Genomic DNA, 26,237 nt, shown 5'->3' on the forward strand with positions numbered 1-26,237 from the left:
GTGGTCCAGCAATGGAGATTGTGCAGGCTACTCGTCGGAGTGACCCTAAGGCAACTGAATGGAACTATCTAGCGGCTCTGGAAAGAGAGTTTGGAACATCAGAAGATGCCACTGATCTCCTTTAAAAGTTAAGAAACATCTGCCATGAGCTGGGGCAGAGATTCTCCAAATATCTATACCGCCTGGCAGAGGCATCGCTCTGCCTCTTTATACCCGGTGCCATGGGTTACAAAGGAGTGTGGCTTCATGGGGGTGTGTGTCTTCGCGGGGCGGGATGGGGCATGGCTAGCCATACTAACCCCCGTTTACATCATGCCGGGGGTCCAGGAGGAGCGGGCTGCCCCAGGGAGTGCTCTTTCTGCAGTGCCGGCTCCTGCTCAGTGACAAGAGCCGGTTTGCTGCACAGTAATGTAAGGAGCCATCACTTTGCTGTCACCCCTTGGCGGGTGACACCCAGGTGTGGGCCGCACAACCCGCCCCCCCCCCTCCCTTCTGACACCAGTGCCGCCTGGACAAGCTAATTTACAGCATTGTGGAAAAAGGGGGAATGACCCTCAGTGAAGTAGATGAGAGTCGCATGTGACAGTTACTAAGGGGAGCACTATCTTTAGACCCAGTTGCATTGAAGCTCCTGGGAGACTCTACCAGAAAGCCAGCTCCTTCTTTCAACCAGCTTATCAATGAAGTCAAACAAGAGTAAGCTATAATTGAAGCTACAGACCGTGTGGTCAAGAAGACAAAGACTGTTATCCTGAAACAGGTAACCAATACAAAAGAGGAGGAGTTGCTGAAGATCCTGCAAGTGCAGAAGGTACAGGTAGACCATCTGTTAGCTTTTCAGATAGCTAGAGAGGACCAAGACTTCCGCATTCATCATCTCCAATACAACTAGAGAGTCGAGGTGACCACAGAAGATGTTTCCAGTGCGGTCTTCCTGGACATATAGCTAGACAGTGTCCAGCCAGATGGAGTTAGAGGTCATCATATAAGCAATCCCCACAACCTGAACAGCCTTTGGGAAATGAGAAAGGGGGACCAGAAAACTCCACCCTGGCCCCCTTAAGAAAGTTAGCACCAATGCTGTAGGGAACTCACGTGCTACCTGGAATATATTGCCACCTGGCCTAGTCAGTCCAGCACCTCATGTGCCTGCCTTATTGAATGGACAAAAGTGTATGGCTCTACTGGATAGTGGTTTCCAGGTGTCCATTGTGTCTGAGAAGTGGTGTTGTGAGAATCTGTCTGATGTCAAGGTAAACTCATTGTCTGGGCTGACCATCTGGGGCCTCAGTGAACAGAGCTATCCCTATCTTGGATACATCACAGTGGACCTCAAATTCCCAAGAAAAGTGGCTGGGTTTGAAAAAGAAGTGTAATTAGTCGCCATTGTGTGTCCAGATCCAGAGGAAGAGGATAGAGATGTGCAAGTTATCATAGGAACCAATGCCCATTTGTTCAATACACTAGCCCAATGATGCAGAGAGGAGGGTGGAAAAGAATATTACCATATGCCCACCATTCATCCTGTATGCCTGGCTGCCTGTCAGTAAAAGGAGGCAGAAGAAGCTCAGAAAAAGAGTGTGTTGGTTGCAGACAGTTTCCAACTATGCTTTGAAGGTACAGATGCCATGAAAGCCAATCTGGACAGACTGACCAAAGAAATGTTAGGAGAGATGTTTTTTCCCTAGGAGATTGGGACCTAGGGCTGGCTAAAGGGGTCCAACATAAGATTCGTCTTTCTGATGAAAAACCTTTTCTAGAAAGGTTACAAAGATTAGCCCCTGCGGATTTGTATGATGTAAGAAATTATCTGAAAGGTCTACTGGAGAATGATGTTATTGAAAAATCAGAAAGTCTCTATACTTCTCCGATAGTGGTGGCCTGTAAGACGAATGGTGATATCCGGATGTGTGTGGACTATCAAACTCTAAATAAGCAAACAGTGCCTGATCAGTACACGGTGCCTAAAGATGATGAGGCACTTGACTGTCTGCAAGGAAGTAAATGGTTCTCTGTGCTATACCTCAGGAGTGGGTACTACCAGATTCTGATGAGTCCGGAAGATTCTGAGAAGACAGTCTTCATCTGCCCTGAAGGGTTCTTTCAGTTCAAGAGAATGCCACAGGGGGTAAAAGGTGCCCCAGCCACCTTTCAGAGGTGCATGGATGAGACAGTGGGAGACATGAATTTCTGTGAAGTAATCATTTATCTGGATGACTTGATCATTTTTGGGAGGACTCTACAAGAACATAACGAGAGATTGCTCAAAGTACTTGACCGATTGAAGAGTAAAGGGCTGAAGCTATCTTTAGAAAAGTGTTGACTATGCCAGAAGCAAGTCAAGTATGTTGGGCACATTGTTAGAAAGAGAAGGGATCTCCACTGACCCAGCCAAGGTAGGAGCTGTGACAGAGTGGCCACGGCCCACAAAACTAAAAGAATTGAGGTGTTTTCTGGGGTTCTGTGGGTAGTACAGAAGATTTGTTTCAGGATATTTTAAATTACCCAAGCATTTGACAGAATTAACCAAAGGGTACCCACCAGTGAAGGGGCGGATGGCCCAACAAGAGATGAAACACTTTCTCCGTGTTAATGACCTATTTGGGAAAAGATGGACAGAAGAGTGTAAAAAAGGCATTCAAGAAGTTGAAGGAGAGCCTTACAAAGTCTCCAGTGCTCGCCTATGCGAACTCTGACCTTCTGTACTTTCTGTATGTAGATGCATTATTTGACGGACTCAGAGGAGTACTTTATCAAGAACAAGAGGGCCATATGAGGCCTGTGCACTATGTGAGCTGAGGACTATCACCCAGTGAATAGAATTACCCTGTGCACAAGCTGGAATTTTTGCCATTAAAATAGGCCATTGTCGACCGTCTGCATGATTATTTGTATGGTGCTACATTTGAAGTCCATACTGACAACAATCCATTGACATACATCCAGACTACAGCAAAGTTGGATGCCACAGGACATCGATGGCTGGTAGCTTCGGCTGTGTATGACTTCACGCTGAAGTACTGACCTGGCAAAGGAAACACTGATGCTGATGCTTTGTCCAGGTTGGTTGGAAGGTATGCTGAATCGCATGAAGAAGAGTGGGTTGAAGTGCCTGCTCCAGAAGTAAGAGGTATGTGCCATGATAGAAGAGTGGTGGTGCCACCTGTGAGAGAATGTCACTGCATTGGGAGTTTCAGAAGCTGCACTTCCCAAACATTATTGCTGGCTGAGTCAGTTTGAACTGGGTGATCTGCAGTGGATCAGTAGGAAACAGCTGAAGAGTTATCAACTGGAAGATCTGTCCCTAGGAGCAGTCTATTGGATGATAAAGAACAATGAGAGGTTAAAACAAAAGAAGCCATCTTACTGCACAGACGAAGAGAGTTTCTGATGGTCAGAGGATGCCTCCTTTATAGGGAATCCACCCGCAGAGATGGTAGAGTGAAAAGACAGTTGGTTCTGCCAAAGAAACATTGTGCTTCTGTACTGAATGCCCTACATGACCAACATGGACACTTATGTGTTGAGAAAAAAAGCGGGTTGATTGCTGATCGGTTTTATTGGCCAAGGATGGAGACTGATATTGAAAAATATTGCAGAAATTGTGGGACTTGCATTCTGTTTAAAACACTGCCCGAAAGAGTCGCACCATTGAATAACATTTCAAGTGATGGGCCACTAGAGCTGGGGTGTATTGATTTCCTTTCTGTAGAGCCAGATGAAAGCAACACTGCACATATTCTTGTCATGATGGATTATTTCACTTGGTACGCCCAGGCCTACCCAGCCAAAGATCAAAGAGCAACAACTGTTGCCAAGATTCTATGGGATAAATTATTTGTGCACTATGGACTTCCTGCTCAGATACATTCTGATCAATTAAGATATTTTGACAGTCAGCTGATAAAAGAGTGTGGGATACAGAAGTCCAAGACCACACCATTCCATCCACAAGGGGACCCACAGCCAGAGAGATTCAATCGAACCCTTCTCAACATGATGGGCACTTTGGGCACTGCCAGGAAGGTGCACTGGAGTAGGCATATCAGTCAGTTAGTACATGCATATAACTGCACAATAAATGAGTCAACTGGATACTCACCATACCTCCTTATGTTTGGAAGAGAAGCCCGACTGCCTATAGACATTTCTTTTGGAATAATGGAGGTTTCCCACTCGGGGGGACACATTTATAGTATGTGCAGAGGCTGCAAGAAGAAGTGAGACATGCTCACAAGTTGGTTCAAGAAGCTTCTACTAAGTCCGGTTTGAGAAACAATACTCAATTTTTACAGTCAAGTGAAAGAGAATGTACTGGGGGTAGGAGACAGAGTATTGCTTCGGTACCTGGGAATACCAGGAAAGCATACATTGGCAAATCGATGGAGAAGAGAACCCTATGAAGTGGTGGCAAAAATGTCTGGGGCACCTGTTTACCATGTAAGGCCTGAAGGACAAACAGGGCCCATAAAAACTTATCACTGTCAACACCTATTACCGATCGGGAGAGATGTGAGGTTCAAGATCGATCAAGCTGTTGAGTCCACAAAGAGGGTGCCCTGGAGGAAGCCAAGAAGATTGAGGTCTACAAGGAGAGAGGAAATTAGAGATTATAAAGAGACAGACTGCAGTAAGGATGAATGGGGATATGATCCTCTCACTATGGAAAATGAACTGTCATTCAAAGTCAAGAGGTTACTAGACCCCACAGGTCTACTGAGAGAGCTACAAGAGTGCCAAGAGGAGAACAGGTATGCAAGCTGGAGGAGGTTGTACATGAAGTAACGGTGGAAGTTAGAGCACCTGAGGGACAGGCTCAGAGCCAACCAGGAGAGAGAGATGTTGGGGGAGAGGCCGAACACGAGAAAGGATGTCAAAGGGAGATGGGGGAGACCTTACAGCTTTCAGCCGACCCAGACTAGGGCCCCTATGATATTTACTTTTGATGAGTTAGGAAGGGCCACTGAAGTGCCCAGGGTAGTTTCCCCTCACTGGGTCTACCCCTGGCCTTATTTGGGGCCCACCCATATCATCGTAGGAGCTTGTCAGGTAAAGTGTGGGTGTGTAAACATACAGAATGGTTTAACACATGTTCCTTTTCAGGGTGTGGAACAGGCTCATCACTTTGGCAGTGGATCGCCAGACCCACAGGGAGAGTAGGTAGCACCCAATGCTTATCACAGGCAGCAGATGTGAAATTGGACACTGGCCATTTTGTATTTACAGACTACATCTCCCAGACAGCCTTGGGTTTCAGAGGATATACAGAGAGACATGCAGAGGCTGTCAGTGGCAGGGAAAACAGGGCATGGAGAGGGGGGAGTGGAGAATGGAATGCTTTTGTCCAGAGGAGTGGAGGAGGTGATGGGCAAGGAGACAGAGAAGAAGTAGCCATGTTTTAAATATAGCTAAGATGCAGCTGACTACGACTGGAGAATACTGGGGTAGAAACCAAAGTGTCTGTACAGAGAGAGCCTTGCTGACAGGGAGAACCCCAGTCTGATGGATTTAAGTAGCCTAAAGAGGATAACCCATTTCAAACTTCCTTTTTGACCCCTGGAGAGGAGAGTTTGCAGAGGGATGTACACTTTGGAGGTGGGTGAGATAAGTAACAGTTTACAGTGTTATGTTTCTTGCTAAAGACTGACAATTATTAGCAAACAAAGTCTGTGATTTCATGACAAATAAGTTTGTGGAACTACAAGAACCAGTGTTGCTGAATGTGTCAATTGGAACCTATAAAGTACAGTTTTCTCCAAGCCATAGCATGCAGAAGATAATTTATGAACTCTGAAATAACAGTGCAGTATAGTAGGGGATGTATTGTCTAATGCTGAGTGTGGTATGTGTGAAATTCATTGTGATACTGCTGTTTAAGTTGTCATTACCCAGTAAGTGATAGCAAAGGCCTGGGTGTTATTTGTATACAAAAGGAAGATTAAGGAAGGTACAGATAGGAGAGAGCGGATGCATGTGTTAAGTTTAATTTTTTCTTATTACTGCACTATACACCCTTTAGATATGAGGGTACATTACTGACTGTTCAATATGTTTCTATGCCTATTTACTATATGTCCTCTTTTACTGATCTTACTATAGTACCTTGTATATAAATGCATAAAAGCAATTGCTATTCCAGACCCTTTAATAAATGTTCCAAAGTGGCTTTTGCAACATATCCGTGTGATATATTCCTGTAGTGGTGGCGGTCTAAGCACGTGGTGGACAGGGGGTTTCCCAAATCTCCCTCTGGTGTTACTGAAATTGAACACTCCCCAGAAGAGCATGTCATGTCAAGAATCGGGTGGAGGCACTAATACCAAGAGAAGTACAAGGTGAGAAGCATTGCAAAGGGGAAGAGTTTAAATACACACCATTACCCAGAAAACCCAGGTAAAGGGGTGTTACATTCAAGCTTTTGGCCTGCTTCCGTTTTCCCGGCACAAACAAGCACTAGGTCAAAGGTGCAGTATTTGGGCATTAGACTGGCGGCAGCTAGAAAGTTTTCCACTCAGTTGTTAGGTGTAGGCATTTACTGCCCAATATGCCCTTTCCAGTAGCCACCAGGGAGATTGGTTGTCTGCCTGTGAAGGTCTGTGTTATAGATGAGTTTAGTTTCCCTGTCAGAAATTCCAGCCAAATCAGAGAAGTCTATTTTTTCCTACCAAATATGGCTATATCTAGGAATTAGTTAGGTAAAGGTAATTGGCAATTTACCCTTTTTCAGGCCCCAAATATGATCTTTTTTATGTTTTTTATGGTGTTTTTATAATAAAACCACTTTACTTTGGTCTGCCTGCTGATCGTTTTTTGAAATCTATCTATCTGAAGCCAAAATGGGAGTAGAGTAAGATACCTTTACGTGAATGCGTCGCACAATACTAATGTAAGTGTCCTGATAGAAGGTTATACACAGCTGAAATATTCATCTGTAAAAGATACCTGTATGTGCATGCGGGACAGAATCAACCTGTGTTTGTCTAAGGATAGAAAAAGAAAATCTCTAGACTACGTGTGATTCTTGCTCTTCTGTATTTATAGTTCTAGCACTGTTTTCTAGTCTATTTTGTTCTATGTTTCAGAGTTTTGTGGGTGTACTATTTCTCTAGGAATAAGCAGCATTTTAAAATTCTTGTTTAAATAGTCTTCCCTCAAGCAGCTATCGCATTATCTGGCCAGAGCAATTGGGATAAGTACACCAAAATGTTGCTGTGTAGTCTCATCCCAGCTCCTCACCTTATACACACCCAGACATACCCATGAGGTGTTCCCCCAGGGTGTTCAACCTCTCTCCCTTTCTTTACAGGTACACCATCCTGATGGATATAAAGATAGGATTCGTGACTCCAACAGGTCACTGCATCAGGATCTGATGTATAGTGTATTAAAAGCAGTGCTGCAAGTATGGCGGTACGGTGTACCGCTAAAAAATTCCCAGCCAGTGCGCCATACCGTCGGGCCGTCCACCATACTGCATCCCACTTGCTTCGTTCTGTGTGAGAGGAGGAGAGTGCAGCGCAGCGCCTCTCCTGCACCTCAATTCTCTATGATGCCCGGTTTCACTCTCCAGCGGCGGCAGTGGGGTCATTCTGAATAAGGCACCGGTTTGCTAGCCAATCAGAGCTCGTGGACCGGCAGCCTCAGCTCCTGATTGGCTGCCGGTCCACGAGCTCTGATTGGGTAACGAACCGGCACCGCATTTGAGAGACCCACCGCCGGAGACCTCACTGGATTTCTGGAGCACTGAGGGTCAGGAGAGGCACTGCGCTCTCCTCCCCTCACATAGCAGCAACAGTGCCAGCAGTAAGCGGGGGAGTGGTGGGGGGGCAATGTATATCTGTCACTGTAGGGGCATTGTATATCTGGCCCTGGGGGGGCAATGTATATCTGGCACTTTGGGGGCAATGCATATCTGGCACTGTGGGGGCAATGTATATCTGGCTCTGTGGGGGCAATGTATATCTGGCACTGTGGGGCAATGTATATCTGCCACTGTGGTGGCATTGTATATCTGCCACTGTGGGGGCATTTGTGTATGTGGCACTGTGGGTGCATCTGTGTATCTGGCACTGTGGGGGCAATGTATATCTGACACTGTGGGACAATGTATATTTGGCACTGTGGGGCAACATGTATCTGGCACTATTGGGGTCATATGTGTATCATGCCCCTATTTTCATTGGCCATGCCCATGTGGCATTTGGCCATGCACATTTTTTGGCGTGTGCACACAGTACTGATAAGACATTTTTTTCTACTTGCACCACTGATTAAAAGCCTCCATACATAACAAAAATTCCATACATATGGAAAATTAACAATTTTAACAAAATGTAACTTTAGTCAAAAAATATGCTCTATGTGGTTTCCCTTACAGATGCAACTCTCCCATTTACAGATGTGACTCTCCCATTTATAGTCATTAATACATCTAGTGTTATTGTATGTACGATATTACATTTTGAATGTGTTCCTACAGTAGGTGATTCATTTTTCATATCTCTTTCCTGGTATATCATGACTGTCAGGTGTTCCCACAGAAAAAAGTCAAGTGTATTGAGTGGCTTGAGTGAGTTATTGATAGAAGGATGATAATACAGGTTGAGTATCCCTTATCCAAAATGCTTGGGACCAGAGGTATTTTGGATATCGGATTTTTCCGTATTTTGGAATAATTGCATACCATAATGAGATATCATGAGGATAGGACCCAAGTCTAAGCACATAATGCATGTATGTTTCATATACACCTTATACACACAGCCTGAAGGTAATTTAATACAATATTTTTTATAACTTTGTGCATTAAACAAAGTGTGTCTACATTCACACAATTCATTTATGTGTCATATACACATTCTACACACAGCCTGAAGGTCATTTAATACAATATTTTTAATAACTTTGTGTATTAAACAAAGTTTGTGTACATTGAGCTATCAGAAAACAAAGGTTTCACTATCTCACTCTCACTCAAAAAAGTCCGTATTTCGGAATATTCCGTATTTCGGAATATTTGGATATGGGATACTCAACCTGTATAAGCAGAAAAAACACAGCAGCAAAGCACAGGACAACATAACAGCAATACTTATAGTCAGTGGAAGACCTCCCTTTCCTTGTGAGACCGGAGAAGTATGGCAATATTTAAATGAGATGTACCGCAAACATATTCCCTACCTTATTGTTCATTACACAGGCCATTGTATGTTCTACAGTGCAGCTGGAAAGTATTCACAGCGCTTCACTTTTTCTACATTTTGTTATGTTACAACCTTTTTCCAAAATTAAATAAATTATTTTTTTCCCTCAAAATTCTACACACACTACCCCATAATGACAACGTGAAAAAAAGTTTTTTTGAGATCTTTGCAAATTTATAAAAAATAAAAAACTGAGCAATCACATGTACATAAGTATTCACAGCCTTTGTCATGAAGCTCCACTGATCATCCTTGAGATGTTCCTACAGCTTAATTGGAGTCCACCTGTGGTAAATTCAGTTGATTGGACGTGATTTGGAAAGGCACACACCTGTCTATATAAGGTCCCACACTTGACCGTGCATGTCTGAGCACAGTGCATGTGCAAAACTGACAAGAGCTCTCAGAGGAGATAAAGAAATGATAGAGACGAGAAAATAAGCAATGGAAACGCTACTGCATTGTTAGTTAGTTAGTTAGTTAGTTAGTTAGTTAGTTATGAAAACAGACTTTCTACTGTAGTACAATCATAAAAACTAACGTTCTAGCAGAATGAGCCACTGGCTTAGGGAAAATGCCACTATACTGTCACACTGGTTATATTTCTATAAACATACAGTACTCAATTGTAATGTACATCAATGTCTCCAATATTTGTTTTGGGACATTATATAACCCCTGGGAATATTTCACTCTCAATGACTAAACTAATCCAGCTAAGGATCCAGCTAACAGGTGGTGTGGTGATTACAAGCTTTCACTGCTCCTGTGTATACTGACTGTGGACATCCAGTATGGTAGACTTGCTAAGCATACTTCTGGGCAATGAGGAGCGGTGAGGTCAATATATGATTTGGCTGTGAGTTTTGACTATAACAATGATTAGAATAATACAAAGTTTATATTTATAAGTTCTAAATATCATCTTTGTATTATTCTAATTATTTTTATAGTCAAAACTCTGGACTGTGCTGGAGTATGACAAATGAGGTAACTCCCCTGCCATCACGGCTTCTGGGTACACTGTTAAGGGGAATGATGTCTTCCCAAACACTCCATGTTGCTGCTCGGAGGGAATTGAAAACTACAGCTTACTGTAGCTGGGGTTCTTAAAACTAATTATACTTCATGTAAATTATTTGTTGAAATGTAAGAAGTGTGTAATCTAAAGTGTATTTAAATTAGCTCTAGAACCCCTTTAAGGGGGCAGTGTAACACAACAGACACTAGAACCCAGTGGTTTTTCGTATTACAATGAGGGAGTAAAAAGAGGATCTGGGTTTCAAATCCAGGAGGGTTGTTACAGTAATCAGCAATCTAGGTCACTATTATACATTTTTCTGAAGAGTCTGAATAATGCAGACTTGAAAGGCGTGATAGGAATGAATCACAAGGGAGTGTTATGTATGTATTGTACAGATAAGCTATTCTACCAGCGAAGCATTATCTGACACTCGAGTACTACAATGCAGTATACATTGTGACTGATTACAATGTATCTGACATAATATAATGGGAAATATCTTGAACAATAAGGTCCCTGAATGAAATGACATCAGACTGACGGCAGCCTGGAATGTCTGTTAGTTATTGTGATAAAAATTGCCGTCTGCATAGAAACAGCTGCAAGAATAGAAGTTACATTGTGAATAACCAGCAACAAATTCAACATGAATTTTTATGCAATGCACGCCACAACTGCCACCTAACTTCCATGGAAAATGTCACGATTAGTCTCTATATTTCACAATTGACCAAATTCACAGTGCAATTCCTCATGTATTGTATATACAGTAAAATATATTTTAAAAGTACTTTATATATTTATGTAACAGAACATATATGTACTATTTTTATCCAATGGGCACAAATAAAATAGATTTTTTTAGTAATGTCAGTGGTTCTCAAACTGTGTGCTGTGGCACCCTGGGGTGCCTCGGGAATCTTGCAGGGGTGCCATAGATTGGTGGTCCAGGACCAATTCAAATTATTTATGTGCAATGTAATAGGCAAAGCCAGTGCTGGCGGCCGCCAATCATAAAATATGTGAACAGACAGAAGCAAACTGTCTCTCACCACACAACTGAACCTAAGGATGACATATAAACACAGTTTACTTAATTTAATATCTCCTTCTAAATTTCTCAATAAGAAACATTTGGCCTATGGGTGCTGTGAAAGAAATTCTGATATTCTAGGGTGCCGTGATTCAAATAAGTTTGGGAACCACTGCACTAGCCTCTTTTTTAAATATATATATATGCGCTGGATGGCGGCACTGAGTCTTCCAAAGTTAAATAAAGAAAAGTTGCTTTTATTTATCAATGTTTCGGGCGGGCGCCCCTCATCAGGATAGCATAGTAACAAGTGATACACAATACAAGATTTAAACACCCCTGATCGATTACCTGATTGATCCACCTGGACGTAACCCTCCTGGGCTCCGGCCACTATCCTGACAACGGGCGCATGCCCGAAACGTTAATAAATAAAAGCAACTTTTCTTTATTTAACTTTGGAAGACTCTGAGTGCCGCCATCCAGCGCATATATATATTGGGATAGTCATCCCATTGAGGGAACCTGAGCAAGAAGACCTTTACAATACTAGTGCCGGATGCTTGCTTTGTTTTATATACATAAGAATAAACATTCAACGAATATAGTGCAACTGGGAATTGTGTTTTATTCTATGTGTATTTGAGATTTAACAACAGAGATCTCTCCTGTAGTGCTGCTCCTGTTCTGGCGCAAGATAAGGATATTGTTTTACATTATATATATATATATATATATATATAGTGTGTGTATTATATATATATTTTGTGTGTGTATAATATATATATATATATATATATATATATATATATATATATATATATATATAATATACTGCCACGCCATTTTCCCAGTGATTTCTGTATTCAGCACTAGCTGACACATGACTATGGAGAGGAGAGTATGGGTTAAGGGTACACCCTGCACACAATGGGGCAGATGTATTAAGCCTGGAGATGAGTGCAAGGTGATAATGCATCAGCCAGTCAGCTCCTAACTTTCATTTTTCAAATCTGTAATGATTGGCTCGTGCTGTATCACCTTGCGCTTATCACTGCTTTATCACTTCTTTATCACTTCTCCAGTTTAATACATCTGCCCCGTTATACCATATATACAATACAGTGGGGCAGATGTATTAAGCCTGGAGACGGCATAAGGAAGTGATAAACCAGTGATAAGTGCAAGGTTATAAATGCACCAGCCAATCAGCTCCTACCTGTTAATTTACATATTGGAGCTGATTGGCTGGTGCGTTTACCACCTTGCACTTATCACCAGTTTATCACTTCCATATGCCTTCTCCAGGTTTAATACATCTGCCCCATTACTCCTATGTCTCTTGCAGCCCTTGGACTGTGTTGGGTTGCCTAATCCTGCATTAACCCCTTTCCCAACTTAATAATATACCTTAAAATCAACTTAGCTTGCACTGGAATATAGATGAGCTACTATATACAAGTTCACCTTTGTTCACATATTAGCTTTGTTATTAACAAAAGGTTTGGTTTTGCTCTTTAAAAGCAAAATACATTCATTTTACAACCTATTTATCTTGCTCTAAGATTTTAAGACACATTATATTTGCTTGTACACATTATCCATAAGATTCAGTTATGATTAGACAATTTTTAGCTGATGAGTTATTCATCAAACCACCACTCACCAGGAGGGTGACAGACACCTCAGACAGGATTCTTACCGTGTTGACTGTTAAGCTTCGCATTGCTGTGGCTGGAACCAGTGTAAAGTTCTGAGGAGCTGTCAAATGCCGACACTGGGAGCGTGGATACCAGTGGATCGTCGCAATTATCTGTAGTAGATTGACAGGACAGACAGATTGTCACAAAGTAACATAAGTCAATAGGAATATTATATCATACAACATACTGGTAACATTGTTTTATTCATACCAATATATTACATTGTTTCACTTCACTGTGTTTAACGTCTCAATGCTTAATCCAACACTATAGTTCCTTACTTCTTTTGAAATAATCTGAGCCCTCTGCCCACTGGTTATACTTGTGTTCTTACTAGTGATTCAGAGGTCACATTAAGCTTGAACAATGACTTTAGGAGGGAATTCAATTCAGTGCAATGGTCACCAAGGAACAACGGTATGAAGCCACTCCACGACTAATATATGCTCTAATTTTCCCTCACCTCAATAGCGAAGATTGTGTGCTATAATAGATAGTAATGAGCGAAGCCGGACATTGGAGTGATGTCCAATGGCACACGTTGCAGAATTTATCTTCTTTAGATACTAAAGCTGGAACATGTATAATTCAACAGAGTAACACATGGAGGCAAATTTGGAAAATCCCAGTGGATATGAGCCCATAACACCAGCATAATATAAATAATGAAATTCCTTCTGGGAAATGCCTTTTGCATTGCAAGCCATAATGTGAATACTCAACCCACTATTTATTCAGATCATGATGTTAGTGCTATGAGGTATCCCTCCACACAGACGGTTCTAAGTGTTGGATGGGGAATTTCTGATCACCCCACAAAACACTCCAAAACACTGTAAATGTTCATTTTATTTTCCAAACATTACCTCTCTTGATAGGCAAATATTAATTTGGTTATTGGTGGTCATTCCGAGTTGTTCGCTCGCTGCTATTTTTAGCAGAATTGCTAATAGGCTAAAATCCGGCAGTTCTGCGCATGCGTATGCACAGCAGGGCGCACGTGCTAAGCAATATTACACAAAACTATGCTATTTTACTCACGGGCGAACAAAGCTTTTCAGTCGCTCTGTTGATAGGAGAATGATTGACAGGAAGTGGGTATTTCTGGGTGGTAGTTGAGCGTTTTCTGGGAGTGTGCTAAAAAAACGCAGGCGTGCCAGCAGAAAACACAGGAATGGCTGGAGAAACGGGGGAGTGGCTGGCCGGACGCTGGGCGTGTTTGTGACGTCAAACCAGGAACTAAACAGACTGAGGTGATCGCAATCTAAGAGTAGGTCTGGAGCTACTCAGGAACTGCAAGGAAATACTTAATAGCAGAATTGCTAATCTTTCGTTCACTATTCTGCTAAGCTAAGATACACTCCCAGAGGGCGGTGGCTTTGTGTTGGCATTTCTGTTAATAGTAGCTAGCGAGCGAACAACTCAGAATGACCACCATTGTCCTAAAGGAATAGTCCCTAGCCTTCTGAGTGTTCAGGAATACTAATGCGACAAAGCAATGGAGAGTAATGTGCATGTATACTATATGAAGTGATTAAACATGGATTTTTCCTTAATCATTTTCAAATACAATCAGAATAATTACTTAATTACACTAATGTCAGATACAGATAATGTAGTATTTATTGTAGATTTTGTATTTCTCTGGTTTTACATAGCAGGTATTAAAGTGTCCCCTGTCACCAGTAGTGTTTAGTGGGAAAAGGGGTGTTATTAATCTATAGTATTTAGGGGCAGATGTACTAATTCTTGGACAGTGATAAAGTGGAGAGAGATAAAGTACCAGTCAATCGCTCCTAACTGCCATGGTACAGGCTGTGTTTGAAAAATGACTGTTAGGAGCTGATTGATTGGTACTTTTAGGCCAACAATCAGGGGGTGCTGTTGAAGCAGGTGTCCCGGGCCCAGCCTCTCTAAAAGAGAGGAGAGGACTCAGGCTGCTCATGACACCATCTGCCCACCGCTCTGCTCCACCCCCTTTTCATGCCCAATTTCAGACCCTGTTGCAGGAGGGGGAGAGGGCACTGCAAGCTTCAAATGTAAATGTCCCTCCTAAAATTGCCGCTGCCTCAGAGGAGACAGTTATTAAAGTTACTAGAGGAGGCACCAGTCCTGGTGACAAGGGCATTAATGCGGGGGCATAATATGTTGTCAGGGGCATTACTTTGGGAACTTAATATGGTGGAAAAAAGGGGGGGCCTGGACTGCACACCCTAATACTAAAGATTTCAAGAGGTGCTATCATGCTGAAGCTTCTAATACTATGCTGGAGGAAGAGAGATGCAGATGCACACTCCTAGCACTAAGAACACTGATAGTAAAAATAATTTGAATAAACTCTCACAATTAAAATGGAGTATTATTGAAGTTCTTAGCACACATTTGCGCAAATATGCGGGCCCATGTACCGCGGCCAGGTGACTTCATCACATGGGTCCCTAACATCCCTAATACTATCACATTCTATACATTTATACAGGACTTACTATGGTGCAAGGGGCATAATATGGTGTTGGTGTTGTATTATTATTGTATTTTTTGTATTTCTGTAACAACTAATACGTATAGGGGGTCATTCCGAGTTGATCGTAGCTGTGCTAAATTTAGCACAGCAACGATCATGTTCCCAGACATGCGGGGGGACGCCCAGCACAGGGTTAGCCCGCCCCGCATGTCTGTCCGACCCCCCCCCTGCACAAGTACAAAAGTATCGCACAGTGGCGATGCTTTTGTACTTGTTGAGTAACATCCAATCAGCGCAGCTCCTGCGGCTGGCCGGGAGTTACTCGTCACTGCCCCTGGTCGCAGCAGCTGCGTGTGACATCATGCAGCTGCTGCGGCCTGCCCCCACGCACGGTCCAGCCACACCTGCTTTGGCCGGACCGCGCCCCCAAAACGTCGGCCAAGCGCGGCCGTGCCGCCCCCTCCCGCCCAGCGGCCACCTCTGCCTGTCAATCAGGCAGAGGCGATCGCTAGGGAACGTCAGCCTTCAACCGTCCGGCATGCGCCGGCGCACTGCGGCGCCGGTGCATGCGTAGTTCTGACCCGAGCGCTGCGCTGCAAACAACTGCAGCGAGCGATCGGGTCGGAATGACCCCCATAGTTACACAGAGCTGTGTTTAGCATAGTATGGCTGGAACCAAAGCCGCTTTAATGTGTTCTAATTGGATGAGCTATATGCACAATGGAAAATACATTAAGTGTAGCATCGCATCCAATATTACTCAATAGTGTTCCCAAGATTCCTTCTAATATTCCAATCAAATTAACCTTGGCTACATTAAATGATTGATGCTAGAAACTCTGCTGACATTAGTTATTTCATTCTGCTGGCAATTGCTTCTTTTGTAAGTTGATTTAAGAAAATGTACTTTCATTTACTCCAAAAAAATTCTCTTTTTCTGAATTAACATTCGCACAACAATTTGTTATAGGTGCTTTGAGAATGCAATTGCGTCCAGGAAGGAAATACAAAGATACCGTATTACCTAAAACTCAAATGATCCTCCAGCATGGTGGATAGAGAGAAAGAGTCAACAAGTTGTCCCAGGTGAGAAGATTTAGGGGAAGCACAGTGGTATAGTTAGTGGGGTAATTAATGACCATAAAAACATTTTTAAAGGGGTGTACACACTATGCAATATCACATAGGATCTGGCTGATATCAAGCGGTTCCTAACGATAGTGTATAGTGTGTACGCTAGATATAGCGTACAATACACACTCCCGCGGGTCGTATGCTGCATTGTACGTCAAACCTGCATGCAGGTGTGATGTGCGATGTTGCTTACGAGAAGCATGCGCCCCGTTCCTCCTCCGTCCGCCGCTTGTCGCAGCCACCAGAGTTCCATCGCAGGTGATGTAGCATCCTGCCGACATCCCACTGATGTGCACATAGCCATAGTTTTCCATGTCAATTTAATTTACTGATGCAAACCATGGGGCAGATGTATTAAGCCTGGAGAAGTGATAAAGAAGTGATAAGTGGGAGGTGATAACGCACCAGCCAATCAGCTCCTGTCATTTTTCAAACCCATAATGACTGGCTGGTGCGTAATCACCTTCCACTTATATCTGCTTTATCACTTCTCCAGGCTTAATACATCTGCCCCCATGTCCCCTAATAATCTATGCCTGTCACCCAACCAGCTCTGTACTGTGTCCTGACAAATTATGTGCTGATAGAAATTTGCCAACTGCCTGAATGAGGACTTTCTTTTTTGGGTGATCGAGTAATACTTTATAAAGTATTAATAACAGCTTAAAATACAGTAACGTAAATAATGTTGCTCTGTGTAAGGGGTAAGAAAAGGCTCATATAAGGGGGTAGCAGACTGGTCAGGTAAGACTATGTGGGGGCTATACACTGAATGGTAAAGGGGGAAAAAATTAGAAAAATCATATTTAAGGTGGAGTTGGTGTGGGTATAGAAAAAATCACTAATGTAAAATACATAGCACTGGAGAGTGTATATAATGCATACAGTACATATTCATCTTAAAGGTATTAATTATTCATTTGTCAATTAAAGTTGCACTAGCCTAATACTTGAGTGTTGTCTCTTAACAGCTGCAAACCTATAAAATGGTTTTAGACAAGAGCTGGTAGCAGGAAGCACTTTCATTGTTAAGCTATAGATTCAACAAGAACCTGATTAGCATTCACTGGACACAGGCCATCATTCCGAGTTGTTCACTCAGTAATTTTCTTCGCATCGCAGCGATTTTCCGCTAATTGCGCATGTGCAATGTTCGCACTGCGCCTGCGCCAAGTAAATTTGCTAAGAAGTTTGGTATTTTACTCACGGCATTAAGAGGTTTTTTCTTCGTTCTGGTGATCGTAATGTGATTGACAGGAAGTGGGTGTTTCTGGGCGGAAACTGGCCGTTTTAGGGGAGTGTGTGAAAAAACGCTGCCGTTTCTGGGAAAAACGAGTGGCTGGAGAAACGGGGGAGTGCCTGGGCGAACGCTGGGTGTGTTTGTGACGTCAAACCAGGAACGAAACTGACTGAACTGATCGCAGTGGCAGAGTAAGTCTCGAGCTACTCAGAAACTGCAAAGAAATTTCGAATCGCAATTTAGAGAATCTTTCGTTCGCAATTTTGCTAAGCTAAGATACACTCCCAGTAGGTGGCGGCTTAGTGTGTGCAATGCTGCTAAAAGCAGCTTGCGAGCGAACAACTCGGAATGAGGGCCACAGTGAGGAAACTGATCTGCACCTAACTGCACACGCTGCATGTCCGGGACAGACAGTCAATCTAGTGTGTATAACAGCCAATTTGGCTTCTAGTCCTGAGCTGTAAACTTAGAAACATCACCTGCAGGAGGCAGCAGTTACTTATACTGTATGTCATGTAAATTAGTCCCAGGCTCTGATTATCAAGGGCCAGACTCTCCTGGATGGCTTTATATTAGCAGCTAATCACTTAAGCAATTCTAGCACAGCCACATACACTGTCATTTGCAAAATAGTTTAATCATAGTCATAATAAATCATACTCTGAATTTTAAAGAGCACTATCCTCAACATACAATATACAGTATCTAGTATGAAGTGTAAATTGAAAAATAATAATATTTAGTAGCTTAGGTAAAAGTAAATGCTATATTCTTATACAGTATATAGTTAATTGTAGGGGGGTCTTTTACTTCTCTTCTTTTAAGCTGATATTATGGGACTTTGAGCGCTTCCATTTTCAGATGAACTAAAATGTAAACTTTGATTAAATTTCATTCAGTTCGCTTACTAAATGTTTTAAAAATATAAATGTTACTATAAATGTACATGTATGTGTTTCATTTTACTTTACATTGTGACAAAGTGGTTAGCATTGCTGAATCATAGAGTTGCGATCACCGGATCCATTCTGACCAGGGTACACTCTGCGTGTGGAGTATATATGTTTGCATAGGTTTCTTCAGCATTCTCTAGTTTTTGACCACTGTGAAAAGGGTAAACTTGCAGAGTGGTTTTAGTATGGTGATATATAAAATAAGATGGGAATGACTCATTGGAGTATATTTACTAAAGTTTGGGTTTGTAGAATGAAGATACTGCACCTCGCAACCAATAAAATTATATTTATCATTTTTCTTTCTTGCAAGTAGATAAATGCCATTATCTTTCTTGCAAATATGAATAATACAATTGTCAATATCCGACAATCTGATCTGAAGAAGGAAATACTCATCAAAATATTTTCAACATGCCGGTTATGTCACATAGGACAAGAACAGGTCAAATTAGGGGCAGGGATGCTAAATCAGGGATTTCTCCAGTGGCGCCTTTGTCATCTGTTAATAAGGACTGACACCATAGTTAGCTATGGTTGCAAAATGTTATGAGCACTTACTATGCAGCAAAAAGCTGAGCATTTGTCGCTGTCCACAAACACAGAGCACCACCTCAGGATCATGCTAAGGTTTTTTATACCGCTTTTAGATCGCAATGGGGGTCATTCCGAGTTGTTCGCTCGTTATATTTTTCTCGCAACGGAGCGATTAGTCGCTAATGCGCATGTGCAATGTGCGCAGTGCGACTGCGCCAAGTAAATTTGCTATGCAGTTAGGTATTTTACTCACGGCATTACGAGGTTTTTTCTTCGTTCTGGTGATCGTAATGTGATTGACAGGAAGTGGGTGTTTCTGGGCGGAAACTGGCCGTTTTATGGGTGTGTGCGAAAAAACGCTACCGTTTCTGGGAAAAACGTGGGAGTGGCTGGAGAAACGGAGGAGTGTCTGGCCGAACGCTGGGAGTGTTTGTGACGTCAAACCAGGAACGAAACTGACTGAACTGATCGCAGTTGCCGAGTAAGTGTGGAGCTACTCAGAAACTGCTAAGAACTGTCTATTCGCAATTTTGCTAATCTTTCGTTCGCAATTTTGATAAGCTAAGATTCACTCCCAGTTGGCGGCGGCTTAGCGTGTGCAAAGCTGCTAAAAATGTCGGGTCCCACCCAGGGATTTGGAAACAGGTCCTTCCCGGGTGAGACCCGACATTGGACCCTACACACAGCAATCACGACCCGGCAATATGAAGGGTCGGGTTGCCATCCGAAGGTGGGGAAGGAGCCGGCATCGTGGGCGGGGGCAGAGGCGGCGCTGGGGATGACATCATCTCCGCGGCGCCTCTCCCTATGCAGTGAACGGTTAGCGGGTTGCATCGACCCAGGTAACCCATTCACACTGCGCCTAATCCGGTAATTTTCTGGGAATTACCGGGTCATGGCCCCTTTCACACCGTACAGCGACCCATGTCGACCTGCTAATATACCGGGTCAAAACCAGGTTATTTGCGCAGTGTGAAAGGGGTATTACTAGTCCCGTCCCTGCCAGAGGAACACTACACAGCAGTCATCAGCTCTGCATGAGATGTTTGTTATATTTTTACACATTTCACATTTCCATCCTAATTCACTGTGAAACTCCGCTCCTCAGCAGCCACAACATTCTAGATTGTAAGGATATACATTATTTGCTTAAGTACAAGTGACTTCCTCAGTTCAACCACTTTTGCTCAAACATATACAGTAATCCTTAAATCCTGGTCTGTTAGAAGGTTTGATACTGGAATTGGGAGCCACTGTCCTAGGTACTGTACTTAGCCCTATTGTCACAATATACAACATATCTGGAAAAGACACACACTATCTACTGTATTGTCACTTCATGCTGTGCTCTTTAAGACTTCAATAGATTTGTAAGCATGTTTTTTCCAGTTTAAAAATGGTCACAGTCTTCTTTTTCATATATATATCTTTTTTGTTGGGTAGGGAATTACTTATAAAATAAATTTGGGTATATTGGTTATGTATCATATATATATATTGGCAGATTGTGACAGTAAGTGTGACCATGTGATAGCAAGTGGTGTCTCTATAGTATACGTTTAGTTTGCCAGCTGTTGGGATCCCGGCATTCAGGATACCAACGCCGGAATCCCAACAGCTGGCAATGCTGGCAGCCAGAATACCAGTGCATAAGGACTACTCCCACTCGTGGGTGTACACGACACCCATAGACTGGGAATAGAACCTGTGGTGAGCACAACCAGCCACCGGACTCACATCGAGGCAAGTGCAGCAAGCCCGCAAGGGTACTCTTTGCACTTTCCCCGCTGCTGGCATACAACCTTTTATTTTTATTTGCTACCTTTATAATGCAAGTGTAACAACAGACTTCAAAAAATAATGACAACATCAAGAGCTTCAGATTTTTTAAATCCACCAGGCTTATTTCCAACATACAAAACTGTTGGATTAAAGTGCAGAATCCTTCTGATGATGCCCCTACTCCCTGGTGAAAGGAATGCAAGTTTGCAGCTGCTGTGAATTGGGTCTCATCTCTATATCCTATATCCTGTAGCACTGTAGGTCTCAGCACTTTCTAGTTCCATGTCTGCAGAGAAATGTAATTCTAGGTGCACTAAACCCAATGTAATAAAACTTCTCTCGCAATCACTAATTGCCAATTCTGATTCTGGTATTGGGTTGAATTCAGTGTCAGACTGAGGAATGAAGAGCCAACTTGGGGAATCAATGTAGTGATAGGGGCCCTTGCTTAGGGGTGTGGCCATCCACCACACAGTCTTGGCTAACTATTAGAGATTGTAAGATTTGGCCCATTTTATAAATAAATATAGTAAATAATGCTAGTGCTTACATGATAATGTATCAGATTAATGATAGCACTTCATTGTAGTGAATACACTATAGTTCCGTGCAGTATAATGTAATTTACGTGTAATGTATAATTCAAGAGCATAGTCTAAAACCTGATCCCTAGAGGAGAGGGAGGGCCCCTTTAGGAATTAGGGCCCACCAGGAGTTTCCCCTGTACACCTATGGGCCAGTCCGACCTCGGTTGAATTTATAACATGGCTTACAGCCTGGTGGCAGTAAATATTATTTTATCAAATTACAGTATATTGGCCCTCATTCCGAGTTGATCGGTCGCAAGGCGAATTTAGCAGAGTTACACACGCTAAGCCGCCGCCTACTGGGAGTGAATCTTAGCTTCTTAAAATTGCGACCGATGTATTCGCAATATTGCGATTACTAACTACTTAGCAGTTTCAGAGTAGCTCCAGACTTACTCTGCCTGTGCGATCAGTTCAGTGCTTGTCGTTCCTGGTTGACGTCACAAACACACCCAGCGTTCGCCCAGGCACTCCCACCGTTTCTCCGGCCACTCCTGCGTTTTTTCCGGAAACGGTAGCGTTTTCAGCCACACGCCCCTGAAACGCCGTGTTTCCGCCCAGTAACACCCATTTCCTGTCAATCACATTACGATCGCCGGAGCGAAGAAAAAGCCGTGAGTAAAAATACTTTCTTCATAGTAAAGTTACTTGGCGCAGTCGCAGTGCGAACTTTGCGCATGCGTACTAAGCGAATTTTCACTGCGATGCGATGAAAAAGAACGAGCGAACAACTCGGAATGAGGGCCCTTGTCTGCAAACTGTACTGAGTACACAATTCCCAATTAAAAATAAATAAATAAATAAATTAATTAATTAATTAGTTTGGGGTTGTCCTAAGGCATTATTCAAATGTTTGTATTTGTATTTTAATATCTTATGGAATTTGCTACAAAATATTATTTTTTTCAAATCAATGTAACATTACATCTATCATGCTATTGCTTATTTTTCTTATGCATCTTGGGGTAATGTATTGTTGATCAAATTTTATAAACATCAGCTGAACTGACTGCATTTTTTCTGTACAATCCCACAAGTAGCACTGATCACCCAGTCAGGTAATAAACTAGGACAATGGCAAGAATCTGTTTCAGAGGTATATTTAGATACTTCTGGCTACTCTTCGAGCTTCTTCTGCCAGTATCCCAACAGATCATAAATCAGGAGGGTGTACTCTAGGGCAATTCAAGGAGGCTTTCAATTTTTTTCTGTCTGTAAATTGTAGAGTTTAGTTAATCATTATCCTCTTAGGGAGCAATTCCTACATAATTTTCATCAAAATACATGCAGCTGGATGTAATGCTGCCTGAGTCCGGCGGCTGTGCAGGATGCCGGCCGAACTCTGACATTTTTTTAAAGGAGCAATCAATTACAAGGCATGATTTTGCCTTGGAAGTGATTGACCCTTTAAAAAAACATCGGCTGCCAGTCTCGGGCGGCATTACATCCCGCCGATTGTGTTTTTTTCAGTATTAGTGGTAATAGATTTTCAATCTCCCTGGAAGTGATGTTTGTTGATTTAGTATTCTAGATATAATTAACTAATGCCTGAAATTGTTGCAGGAGACAATACCTACAAATGTATTGTTTCAGGAATTCTGTGGCTCCAAGTTAAACAGTAGCAATTTTAAATGTGCAAAAAGTACTTGTGAATAAATGAATTAGGCAATGCTGCACTATTTTCTTCACAGTCGCTTGTCAATTGTCAAATAGAATTCTATGGTTTAAAATTTTTGAATCAGTGCAAATCAGCAATTCCCAGAATCAAGTGCATTGGGAAAAAGTCAGTGTGGATTGCCTCCTAGACTGTGAGCATTATTATAATATTGCTCACTTTAAAACTGTGATATACAGAAAGGTAGTTTCTCAATTCAATGTACTGGTGCATTGTAATGGAGAGGTTAATCTAGACTAGAATAAACAAATTCCCACAGCACGTCATAATGGACCAGTAAATGAGACATACATTCTACATAATAATAATAATGCAGAGATCTCAGTTACATACATTTACAAACATATGGTAAGCAACCTGCCACAGCAAGGGTGTCCAGTGGCATATTTAGGGGCCAGGCCACCCCTAGGAACAACATTATTGGCCACTACTCCCAGCTCATTAACCCTCTACTGCTCACACTGTGAGCATCAAATCTCACCTTACTGCTCCTCCCCACCTTTATAGCTTACTAAATCTTTACTTCTCACACCACCCCCATCAAATCTCACACTGCTCCCACCCCACATTTCTCTGCCTCTCTACTGCTGTACTGCTTACACTGCCCCCAATCTAGGCTTGAAATAATATATAAACAAATTTCTCCAGCACACCAAAATGGACAAGCAAAAGAGATTTACAGACAACTGTACATGATAATAGTAATGCATAGATCTCAGTTAAATACATTTGAAAACATTTGGTAAACTACCACCCACAACAAGGCATCTTTGCTCTGGTGCTCCTACACGTCATGATTATAGCACCTACTTTGGATCATACATTGAAGTATTTCTAAATTGAGATCCAACTCACCGGGAGGCACCCCAAGATCCTCCAATATGGCACTACAAAGACCAGCATACCCTCCAACTACTGATCCCATCTATGCCTCTCAAAACAGCAATACACAGAATGGTAGGTGCTCAAATCAATTTATTTGTTCCATCACAGGTGAATGTAAGGGAGGGGTTAATCTAAACTAGAACAAAACTAATTTCTCCAACACACCATAATAGACCAGCAAAGAGACATACATGCTACACAATGATGATAATAATAATAATAATAATAATAATAATAATAAGCAGCATTAAAACTGGTTATACAAAGAGCAGATGATGAATGAATACAATATCACTAACATGTACTGTATACAATGCCCCTATTTTTCTACCTCTACAGTGAAGGGTTGTGTTTAATTTATAAAGTGTTGGTAATTCCATCCAGTATTGCAGCAAAGGTCAAATGGGAATTTACCAACACACTAACCAAAGACAACAAACAGGTTCTCCGCATCATTTCCAATCAGTGATCAGCCAGAGTATTTTGTCTTTCAATGTTAATTAATTCTCGGAACACCATGCTATAATGACTGTCATGCCCAATGCAGCTTTATCACAGCGTCCTTTTAATATATCATTATGTTTAACAACAGGTAACATTTTCCATTACAATCCAGTGTTATTATCTCATGGTAAGCCAGGATGGGTGTCTTCAGACCACAACACTCATAATGCATTATTTGCAGAGGCATTATCTCTGCTATAGCATCCTGTCTGAGCACAGTGGAGGAGTTGTGAGGCGCTCAAAGGTGTCCAGAGTCAGGAAGAAATTAAGCCCTATGGTCATTTAGATTCTCTCAAACAGTCAGGTTTGGCACAGTATCTGCATTACCTTCATTAGTGATTGGCTTTAGGCTGTGTCATCATTTTACTGCTCAGAAAGGAGGGAGGCAGGATGCTAGTGTGTGTCCCGCAGCTGACATTCTGTTATAATTCTACTGGCGGAATGTAGGCAGGCCAGATATCTTCAGAATATAGAGACAAATAGTAGCTTACAGCAAGAAAGTTCACTGGACAGTCCCTTAAAACGACAGAGGTGTAATTACAGAGTGGCAGTTGACAGGGCAGTCGAGAGCTGAGCTGGGCCCAGGTACTTTTCAAGGGGTGTGGCCTAATCACAGGAGGTGTGGTCATGTACCCTTAGGATAAAATACAGAAAATATTGTATTTTAAACACCCCTCCATCAGACCTGGGCCCGGGTAATTTGTACCCTCACCCCACCCTCTATCGGCACCACTGGCAGTAGATGCAGTAGCACCTGATGCACAGACAAGGCAAAAAGGAGAGGGTGCAATCACTGGTGTCTGTGGAATGTGTTGACAATGGAGATTGTATTGTAAGTGTGCACTGGAGATATCATTCTCCTCAGTTAGTTTTTTTTTTTATGCTGATATACGACTGTACTGAGGAACGTATTGGGATGAAAACCAGCCTGGGAAATTTATGGAAGCAGAACTAATGCAGGCAGGGTCCTTGAGGGGGTGGGGTCCTTCTCATATTGTCTGATTCTGAGTTGGACTCAGTTGCGGTCTTCCTTGCTTCTTTTGCTGCATTTGCATCTGTGACTTTATGCTAATGATGCTACAAAGCCCTTCCCTGGTATACAGTACATTAGTGCTTCTGAATATGCAAGGACTCTGGCGACCACTTTTATAGGTGCTACAATCATGCTTTGTGCGTCTTTAGATGTCACCATCAGTCACACCATTGAAACTTTCACCAACCCTGTGCTAGGTGCAGATCATCAGTCTGAGTATGGCCTCCATTGTGAGCAATTGAACATCTCTATATGCAACCACTTTCAACAACAAGCCCACACTATGGCCCTCATTCCGAGTTGATCGCTCGCTAGCTGCTTTTAGCAGCAGTGCAAACGCTAAGCCGCCGCCCTCTGGGAGTGTATCTTAGCTTAGCAGAAGTGCCAACGAAAGGTTAGCAGAACTGCACAGGTAAAATTTCATGCCATTGCTGAGTAGCTCTAGACCTACTCCTATCTTGCGTTGACTGCAGTCTGTTT

The 26,237-nt window shown here is 42.4% G+C and overlaps 1 protein-coding gene across 1 annotated transcript in view; it reads right to left on the minus strand.

Annotated features, from left to right (window-relative positions):
* The window catches only part of CNTNAP5 (contactin associated protein family member 5), a 737,066-nt gene that overhangs the window by 518,008 nt on the left and 192,821 nt on the right, over nt 1-26,237 (minus strand). The window contains exon 2 of the mRNA XM_063933980.1: nt 12,963-13,073. Within this exon, the coding sequence (XP_063790050.1) occupies nt 12,963-13,073 (111 nt within the window). The remainder of the gene's footprint in view (nt 1-12,962; nt 13,074-26,237) is intronic.

The sequence above is a fragment of the Pseudophryne corroboree genome, chromosome 7, assembly GCF_028390025.1.
Source record: "Pseudophryne corroboree isolate aPseCor3 chromosome 7, aPseCor3.hap2, whole genome shotgun sequence".
Taxonomy (NCBI): Eukaryota; Metazoa; Chordata; class Amphibia; order Anura; family Myobatrachidae; genus Pseudophryne; species Pseudophryne corroboree.